The sequence below is a fragment of the Calliphora vicina genome, chromosome 2 (assembly GCF_958450345.1).
Source record: "Calliphora vicina chromosome 2, idCalVici1.1, whole genome shotgun sequence".
In the NCBI taxonomy this organism is placed as follows: Eukaryota; Metazoa; Arthropoda; class Insecta; order Diptera; family Calliphoridae; genus Calliphora; species Calliphora vicina.
In genome coordinates, this window is record NC_088781.1 from 116,181,088 (window position 1) to 116,191,602 (window position 10,515).

At 30.1% G+C, this 10,515-nt stretch overlaps 2 protein-coding genes across 2 annotated transcripts; both read right to left on the reverse strand.

Annotated features, from left to right (window-relative positions):
- Window positions 1–21: 21 nt before the first annotated feature.
- LOC135950797 (telomere-binding protein cav-like) lies at window positions 22–1,255 on the reverse strand. The gene is made up of 2 exons (XM_065500325.1): window positions 1,199–1,255; window positions 22–1,131 (listed from the first exon to the last, which is right to left on the reverse strand). The coding sequence occupies exons 1-2, from the start codon at window positions 1,253–1,255 to the stop codon at window positions 247–249; spliced, it is 942 nt and encodes a 313-aa protein (XP_065356397.1). The 3' UTR covers window positions 22–246.
- Window positions 1,256–2,765: 1,510 nt separating this feature from the next.
- On the reverse strand, window positions 2,766–3,476 carry LOC135950798 (protein roadkill-like). The gene has a single exon (XM_065500326.1). The coding sequence runs from the start codon at window positions 3,474–3,476 to the stop codon at window positions 2,766–2,768; it is 711 nt and encodes a 236-aa protein (XP_065356398.1).
- Between the last annotated feature and the right edge of the window lie 7,039 nt (window positions 3,477–10,515).

The window sequence follows — 10,515 nt, forward strand, 5'->3', positions numbered from 1 at the left end:
ACGTATTAAGGGAATGTATGATTATTTTTTAGTGTAGTTGCACACCAGTTTAATATAAATTAATAGAAAGTAATACTTTTAAAATGTAGTGATAACAAAGGATTTGTCTAAATATGCAGTATTGTTGAAATATCGGAGACAGTTTTACACCGACTTCCACTTGATTAAGTATTTTGTTTAGAAAATGCTATTTCCGATCACATGATCAACATGTTAAATCAACCATGTTAGGAATTCGCACATTTTCTATGACAATATAAATGCTTCCGATTCTTGATTTAGCGACTGTGTTGATGCTAGATGTATACTATTTTCAAAATTTTCATATCTGGCTGGTATTACATCCTGCGACTGTAGCAAAGCTAAGTCTTGGGATTGGGTATGCATTTGTGAATCGATAGACATAGACATGGTGTTAACGCCATAAATATTATTAATTTCGGCAGCAACTTCTTCGGATTCTATGGAATCTTCCGGGCTTTCATCAATTAAATATTCGTCTTCTGTTCTGCACAACAAATAATCTGCTATATCATTTTGTGTCGAGGGAGCTTGTGTAAGTACTCTATCTGGTTCCTGAGCTTGAGTTTGTGTTAGTATTTGACTTACATTCATTGATTCCGTATTAACTTCAATTTGTGATTGTAATTCTTGATCAAATTCTCTATTCAAAGGCACCTCTTCTGTTGAAATTTTCTGACTTTGAGTTTGTGTCAGTAATTCCTCCTCATTCATAGTTTCTGCATTGACAGCATCATCTATATCTTCGGAATCTGTTAACACTAGTCTAGGACTGTTATGTGGCTTTGTACTGCGTGAACGTTCACGTTGCCAGTAATTTAACGATAATATATTATCTTTCAACTGCAAACCCCATTCTTCTTTTCTAGTTTTTAAAATTTCATGCTCATCGTACAGCGATGAAGGTTTCATTCTGTTCACCGCTTTGGTCAACATACGCAGACGCTTATGATCAGACCATCTTTGATAACGACCACTCTCTGTGAAAAGTATGCGATATTCATTGACCACATTCCATCGCCACATATCCACTCGACATTTGTGTTTCAAACATATTTTCTTTAGTTCATCTTCGCTGAAGACTCTTTCAAAGTCAGCTTTTGTAGGTTTCTAAAGGAAAACAGTTCCATTAACAAATTGTTTTTGTTGAATATTATACATTAGGGGGGAAACTTACATATAATTCAATAAATTGATTGTAAACTGTATCATTCTCATTGATTTCGTCATCCATTTTTATTTAAAATTAACTAATTTTGTTTGTTTGATTGATGTTTTAAGTTAATTAAGCAACAGGGAAACAAAATAAAAACCAATTCTTATTAATTTTATTTATTTATATTTTGGCGCTCAAATAATTTTTTTCTTGGTATTTGTTAGTGATGTAAAAGTACTGAGTATTTGAATACTGAGTACTCAATACCGACTGTTTCTTTGAGTACTCGGTACTCAAACATACTCAATACTTTCAGAGTTGCATTATTTTTAAATAATTTTTAAATTTAACACCAAGGCGTATTCATTATAAGTGGGTTTCTATAAGTCCATTATTCGTATAATTGAGTTTTTGCTGAAAAAGTCGTTACTCTGTGATTCTATCAATTAATCTCTTCATTTTTTTGAATGGATGAAACTTTGATTCATTTGAAAAAATATATCAACTAATTGACAATCTGTAACTGTCAAAAGCTGCATTGCAAATATTTTTAATACATACCCAAATAAATTCCCAAAAAATTATATATATTTCCTTATTTTCTATAAGAAATCTTCAGTATAACTATATTTTCTATAACAAAAATCTTCAGTATAAAACTATATTTTCTACGGAAAATATTTAGTTTACAGTTTACATTTTCTATAAGAAAGTTCTCCAAAATTTAAAATTTCAATCGTATAGATGGGAACATAACATTGAAAAAAGGTGAGATGATGGATGGATTCAAGAAGTATAGAGCTTTCGTAATTCAGCTCTGGGTGGAGAAAGAAATCGCGCGTCGTTGTCATTATTGCTTAAGGGTACTGCTACACGTTCAATATATATTGTGATATATGGATCGGGATCCATTGTAATGGATCACGCAAAATAAGGTTATTCATCAATACTGCATGCTACACGTTCAATAAATATCGCGATATTGGTCGTCGTATAACTGTAACGCGTTAGGGTTCTTCGAAGTGTTCATTAACCACATGCAATCGTTTTGGTTATAAAATATAACCTATAATTTGTCATGGAGTACCAAACAAAACTCAATTTGGAACACTGGTGGAGTAACAAAACTCAAATTAAGATTTTGGTGGAGACCATAAGACTCAGGAGCTGAGTTCGAGAATTTCTAATTCCTATACGAAGGTATAGGCCAATGCGGTAATTCCTGGAGGAGACTCTTAAAGGGCGTAAGCCAGATTTGCATATGGTGGTATGAGGGTTTATAGCTAAAATATCATAAAAAAAAGCAAAACTAAAATATTATGAAAAGCAAACAAAAAATAGCCACAGAACAGCACAAAAAAGCAATAAAAAAGCAAAAACTTATCTATTTTTTTTTAACAAAAATTTACTTTTTAATACAATGTTGTAAAGAATATTATTTTAGAAAAATATCCAGAAATGCATAATATTGTGTAATAGTTCCCAAAAGAGTGTGACAAAAATAACCAGTATTAAACATAAAAATAACAAAATGTATGGAAATGTTTCCAACAAAAAATAAATAAAAATGCAAATCTTCGGAGTTTGCCTATTCTACAAGCTTTAGATACACTTCAGTTATTAAATGAAAATGGTTATTAACAAGTTTTTTCCATCCTTCGGTTTTGGTTACAGCATTAGCATGAGTATTCATAAAATGTATGGTATGTTCCTTCAGTTCTTTCGCCCTATAAAGATCGGCTAATATTAATGTTTCAGCAACTGTATCGATGGTTAAACGATTGCATAGTTTTTCCTCACACATGTATTTGAGATTTTCTAAACCGTACTTATTACATACTGCTAAGAGTTCAGCGGCCATTTCATCTAAATTTGGTGCCTTGCCTGTATAAATATAACGCAACATTTCCTTAAGCACTTTATGATCACAATCCGTGACAACAACACGATTTGATTTACTTTCTTCCATTTCATGTTCAAACATTGCAGCAAAGACATCACTACGACTTGCTAATATGCATTTGTGAGCATGCAATTCATGGCCATCCGCTACTAACGTAACATCCCAATGTTTCTCACTTTCAAAGAGACTGACAAGATCATTGTTCAATTTTGTTTCGATTCTTTCAAATGTTTGATTCGTTGGTGTCCACTTGTTTGTACATATAGTATATTTTATTTCGCACAAAATCGTTAAATTATCATAGGGTAACAGTATATGTTTTTTGGCGTATAGATCTTCATGTTTAATAAATTCTATATTTTTAACTTTTTCAGTATTAGTTAAATCTAATTGCATTACTCTGAATACATCTTTATTATCAAGCAATGATAATTTTGTAGTGACTCTCCAGTTTGTATTTGACTTCATGAAGGTTGGAGTTGTATTTATCTTAACCCCAAGGCTTAAATAATTAGGAAATTCTTTATTACCATTTGGATAACATATTAAATACACAAATATATTTAAGTCAAGATAGATAAATTTAAACGGTGAAGAACATAAAAATTCACCATTATTCATATTGGATGAACTATATTTATATATAGTCCATTTATAATTAAATTTGTTTTCATTCAGATAAGAATGACAGAACGCATCTGGAGTTAATATAACAGTTGAAGCCATTTAATGTTGAGGCGTACTTTAATCTACAATTTACAGCAGTATGCTTTATTTAATGATACAATTAAATTGTGTAATTATTAATACGTATTACTGAAAAAGTTTTTAGTAAAGCGCACCATACACTATCAAAATACTCATCAAGCACTATGGTAGTATTAGTGAAAATGTGTTTGTATGTGTGACACCGACAACGCTTGATGGAAAATCAAAAACATTTTGATTTTTAGCATGCTTGATGTCACTTTTTGATAGTGTATGGTGTTTTCTCATCAATCACGAAGTCATTTACAAAAATATTTCAAGGCGTGAGGTTGATGAGCGTGTCGGATGAAGAGAATAATTTTTTATATTACATATTTCGCTTATTATTTTGGTTTTTTTTCTTTATTCTCAACATGTTCTCGTTATTGCAATTAAAGTTGCATCCGATATTGACATTTTTAAATACATTTTAGTGCAAATAAAAATTAAATATAATTCCCGCTATTGGTGTTAACACCACAAAATCGAAAATAAAATGCAGATTGACGAGTCATCAATCAAGTGTACATCAAAGCATCAAATTACACGTACACGAAAGTGACATCAAGCATTTTGATAGTGTATGGTGCCCTTAAAACAATTATAACAAATGTACAAAACGCACTTCACAAGGCGAATTTATAGAAGGTGATCTCAGAGAACTGCACATTATTTGTTTTCTTCACTTGTTTCGATGTTTGAACTGTCAGTTCTGTTGTGTTTGTTGTGGCTAAAAATACATCAAACCAAACGCAAAAACAACTACAGGCAACTGTGACAGTTCAATTATCTTTTAACAAAAACAAAGTATCTGTTGTTTTTGTACATGTATTTGTTGTAGTTCTGTCGTCACCTATAGATTCGCCTTGACAAATTGGAAAATGTGGTTAAGGGCACCATACACTATCAAAATGCTTGATGTCACTTTCGTGTACAAGGTGCATTTAATAAGGTGCCATCGGCAGCACAGCTGATTATAGAAAAAGCACGCACAAATGTCAAACTACATATATAAAAAATATTCGCTCGTATGTCAAACTCTATATATAAAAAATAAGTGAATTCGCCTGTATTTATTTTAATTCGCCACTGCTGTCACCTTGTTAAATACGCCTTGTTCGTGTACGTGTAATTTGATGCTTTGATGTACACTTGATTGATGACTCGTCAATCTACATTTTATTTTCGATTTTGTGGTGTTAACACCAATAGCGGGAATTATATTTAATTTTTATTTGCACTAAAATGTATTTAAAAATGTCAATATCGGATGCAACTTTAATTGCAATAACGAGAACATGTTGAGAATAAAGAAAAAAAACCAAAATAATAAGCGAAATATGTAATATAAAAAATTATTCTCTTCATCCGACACGCTCATCAACCTCACGCCTTGAAATATTTTTGTAAATGACTTCGTGATTGATGAGAAAACACCATACACTATCAAAAAGTGACATCAAGCATGCTAAAAATCAAAGTAGACTCAGTAGAACAGCTGACTATTTTTTTTACTTTGAACCAAGGCGTATTTAACAAGGTGACAGCAGTGGCGAATTGAAATAAATACAGGAGAATTCACTTATTTTTTATATATAGAGTTTGACATACGGGCGTCCGGGCGAATATTTTTAATATATGTAGTTTGACATTTGTGCGTGCTATTTCTATAATCAGCTGTGCTGCCGATGGCACCTTATTAAATGCACCTTGGTCTGAACTGTCAATTCACTTGTGGTTGTTGTGGCGAAAAATACAACAAGCCCAAAAGCAAAAACAACAACAGGCAACTTTGACAGCTCAGACCTTAAACCAAAAACAAAATTGCTTGTGGTTTTTGTAAATGTTGTATTTGTTGTAGTACTGTCGCTACTTTATTAATTTACTTTGATCAAAATGTTTTTGATTTTCCATCAAGCGTTGTCGGTGTCACACATACAAACACATTTTCACTAATACTACCATAGTGCTTGATGAGTATTTTGATAGTGTATGGTGCGCCATATACTTTGATATATGATAAAAATATAGAAGGTAGTTTCAATCAAATTTTTTTTTTCAAATAAGGTTTTTTGAAGTTTCCTTATTTTGTGAGCATTGTAAAAAGCGTTGCCACATTCCAAAAAATGATTTTTATTTTAGAGACATTTTTTACAAAACATGTGTAATTTATTTTCTGTAATATTAGTATTTAAATAAAAATTTATTAGGTATGTTGTGTTGGAAGTTAATGTATTAACTGAAATATTGCTTTTAAGGAAATGGTCGGAGCACACCATTGGCTTTTTTGGCAAATCTTCTTAGCAAGTTTTACATACATCCAGCCACTGTTGTCGTTTGTTAGGTAATGTAGGGACTTTAAAAAAATTTACATTTGAATTTTTGCAAAAATATTTGGTATTTTCGCAGTTGGGGAAAATGCAACTCATGGTTGTTATATCTTAAAATAATGTTCACAAATTAGCTTTGAAATATTTGAAAATAAAAATCTTACCTTTGATCCCAATTTGATAGTAAATATTTTTCAAATTAATGAAAATTATGTATTAATTTTTTCATAAACTTCAAAGAATATATGGGAAAATTTTTAATTAATATGGTATTACTATTTTAACGAAAACGTCAAAATCCTTAAGCATGTCAGACGTAGAATTTTAAAAAATAAAGAGAGAATGAAACTACCTTCTATTTTTCTACTATGCTTTATACCAAAGTATACCAAGTAGTCCAACTCTCAATTTTTTAAAATTACTCTCTCACATATACGTGTAGCGTGTGAATTCAACACCCTTGTGAGAGAATTCAACACATCAAAATACTTGAAATTTTAACTACTATTTTCCGGCTAAATGAAGGCCGACCCACGTTATTACACTTTTACACAATATTTTGTTAATTTTTTAAACATTTGCAGCACACATTTATTTCCAAAAAGCGTTTATTTTGAACAAATAAAAAAAATATTTTTTTTTAATTTTTGACACTTAATTTTATTTGTGGTAGAATTTCAATTATAGAACAGAGTTTCAATTTTTGGTATTGAAAATCAAACAAATTGAAACTTTACACAATTTTATAGAACTCTGTAGGTCTGGTGAAAATTGAAAAGGCACCAACACATGTACATTTTTGTTACTAGGTAGAGTTAGGTACTTTTCACTAACACATGTTTAGAGTTAGGTACTGCTGTCAAAGAGTTTGACTACTTGTTATACTTTGGTTTATACGATGATTTTTACGATGCACAGTTTGTTCGATGGTACCCAAAGTAGCGATTAATTCATAGAAGCCGTAATTTTAAAATATAATATTTTTTTATTGAAAAAAAAATTTAACCCTTTAAGCGCATTATTGTTTTTTTTTTTGGAAAAAAGACCTTTGTTCACAATTTATGCTGTAACTTTGGAATGGAAAGCGATAAATTGTTGAATAAAATTGGAAATTAAAGCCTACTTAATGTGCTATTAAAAAATTCAAATAATAATTTTATTATATGTATTTATATTAGTATAAATTTAATTTAAAATCCAATTTTTGTTTTTCACAAAATTTTATAAAAATAAAATTTTTTTCAAAAAAGTCACAAAAGAGAATTTTATAAATTTTTGTAATGAATAATCATAAATCCATAAAAAACACAGCACTTTAGAAAAAAAAGTAAAAAAAAATTTGTTTTTTTTTTCACAAAATTTTATAAATGTAAAATTTTTTTCAAAAAAGTCACAAAAGAGAATATTATAATTTTTTGTAATGAATAATCATAAATACATAAAAACACAGCTTTAAAAAAAAGGAAAAAAAAAATTAACCTTTAGTAATTTTTTGTGTTTCGGAAAAATATAATTTTCGATTTAACTTTGAAGTCAAAATAAATTTAAAGAATAAGTTAATATGTATTCATTTTTTTGTTCACTAAATTCAGTAAATATAAAAATTAAAATTTAAAAGTTTTGGGGGAATCTTTGGTTTTGTTTTACCTTCTTAATATATTAAAATATTTGTATGTAGTATTCTGCATTCTCAAATTCACCACAAATATCCCAATTATCATAAGCTTCATTATAATCATTATCTTCATCATCATTTTATAATCTTCTTCACCATTATCATCATCACTATCTTCATCGTTGTTAGCATTTACTGGTCTTGTTAAATAAATGACAACCACAGTTTTTACACAAAAATGAAAATAAAAAAAAGAGCCGGGCATTGTCTGGACTTTTTTTTTCTTAAATATAAGCTGATATCCTATACTATTCTAAAATCTATAAAACTAATTTCAACTATTAATAACTTAATACTTGTAGCCCATTAAATGCGGAAATTATACCAATTTTGGAGCTTTTTTAAAAAAATTATTAAAAATATATACACATAATTTTTATAAAAATAAAAAATATTACTATATACTTTAATACCTGATGCTGAAGGTTCCATTATAAAATATTTACTTTTAATAGATTTAATACCAACAATAATCGCTTGAATTGTAAAAATTTCCAATTTTTTCACTTTTTTTTAAAACAGCAATAATTTGCTAATTTTGTACGCTCACTGAAAAGAAAGTAAACAGCTTAGTTGATTTATTTTTACAGCAAGTGATGTAGAATTTTATCTACTTTTATCCTATACCAAAATTTATTATAAAAACTTTATTTCTAAATTTCAATTAATCGCCACTTTTATACCATTTGAACCCAACGTGCGACGTCGTTTTTTCTTAATTCCCTTTTGAAAATGCTTCCAAAAACCGTTTGCGTTTATACGATGAATTTTGGTTGCATGTCTTTTAGCAGCCAGGATGATTTTTTATTGTTTAGTCGTATAATCTCCTTTAATAAACTTCAAAATAAGAAAAAGAATAAAACGTAAAAAGAAGAAAATTGAAAATGGGCAATAATATCGATCCATGATTTCATCTAGCTCTCACAAAAAAGTCGCTCCGGAATACTGTTTGAGTTCGAAGAGAGTGACAATCGCACAGATCCCCTCAAAAAGATTTTATAAAAAGCTCTTGGAATTTCGAAAAATCGAATCATTGAATAAATATCTAGAAAACCTGGAAGCAACACCGCAATCGGATTACTCACTATGAAGTTCGGTTGCCCTCCATAATCGACCCATTGGATTTAGAGGAAAACACAGTACTTTTGAACAACCCATAGACTCTAGCGTTTCATAAAGTATGACATGATGGCTTTATATACATATTAAGGCAAAACTTACCCGCAAACACAAATAAGCTATTGGAACTTTTAAGATTAAAGAAGGAGACTTTTTAAGTCCTCCGCAACCCACTGGCCCACATGGCTCTATCCTGGTACCCTTTCTATATTTGATATATTCGTCTGATATGCCAACTAACAATCGCACTCATACAGCAACATTTGCTGATGATACTGCTATTCTAAGCATTTATGAAAACTCTCAAGAAGCTTCTCGTTACTTACAAGATCCAATATTCGAATTAGTAAAATGGAATTAAAACAATGGAAAATAAACCCCTGGTTATACCTGATAAATTTTTATCATGATAAACTTCAAAATGGTTGTCTAGATAAACAAATTATCAGATTATCCATTTATTAGTATTATTGCTTCGTTACCCTAGGTCTCCACGTAGCAATTTTTATTGCTAAACACAAGCAATAACGTCGGCAGAACAACAGCACAGCGATTGCTTATTGCTTTAGGTGGAGAAAACGTTCGTCACAAATACAAAATTTCAACGCGAGAAGTTCTATGAAAAAATTATGCGTTTTTTGCTTAAATTTTGTGTTGAATGATTTTCTTCACTAATTTCTTTGTTTTTTTTATTTTTGGTACTTATATTAATTAATTAAATATGTATGAATTAATTCCACTGAATCATAGAAAGAAGAAATTTTACATTAATGACAACTGAACTGACAGCTTATTGATAAGACCCCTTTCACACTAGGCAATTTAGTTACGCAAGTCTCTTGTTCAACAACAAAATAGAATGCAAAATTATCTTCTCCTTAACCCGACATTACCTCTGGCATCCACAAACATAACCCCCTGTCTATACTTGACAAATATTTATTATAACAATTAATGACGTTTGTTGTCAAGACAAAGTTGTCTGTGCAAAAGCACTAACAATTTTGTCATAACGAAGCAATAATACTAATAAATGTAGACTATACTGGATAATTTTTTATCATGACAACGATTTTGACGTTTATCATGATAAAAATTTATCAGGTATAGACAGGGGGTAAGGGACTTGCGTAACTAAATTTCCTAGTGTGAAAGGGGTCTTAGTAATAATTGCTCAGGCAATCAGTAAAGCAATCATTGCGCAATGGATTGCTACATATGTCAATTTGCCGTCTACACTCGCAAATATCATTGACGCAATCAAATTTGACAATTGCAGCAATAAATATTGCTACGTGGAGACCTAGGGTTACCCGCTGTCTATATTTGACAAATATTTATCATAAAAATTAATTACGTTTGTTGTCAAGACAAAGTTGTCTGAGCAAAAGCACTAACAATTTTGTCATAACGAAGCAATAATACTAATAAATGGGGACTATACCTGATAATTTTGTATCTTGACAACCATTTTGACGTTTATCATGATACAAATTTATCAGGTATAGACAGGTGGTTAGACAACTTTGTCTTGACAACAAATGTCGTTTATTGTTATGATCCA

What these genes read in the sequence shown, in the direction of transcription:
- LOC135950797 (XM_065500325.1), bottom strand. Translation starts at nt 1,255, where the DNA reads ATGGATGACGAAATCAATGAGAATGATACAGTTTACAATCAATTTATT. An exon ending in ATCAATTTATTGAATTATAT is followed by an intron (nt 1,132 to 1,198) that starts GTAAGTTTCCCC and finishes GTTTTCCTTTAG; the next exon opens with AAACCTACAAAAGCTGACTT.
- LOC135950798 (XM_065500326.1), bottom strand. Translation starts at nt 3,476, where the DNA reads ATGCAATTAGATTTAACTAATACTGAAAAAGTTAAAAATATAGAATTT.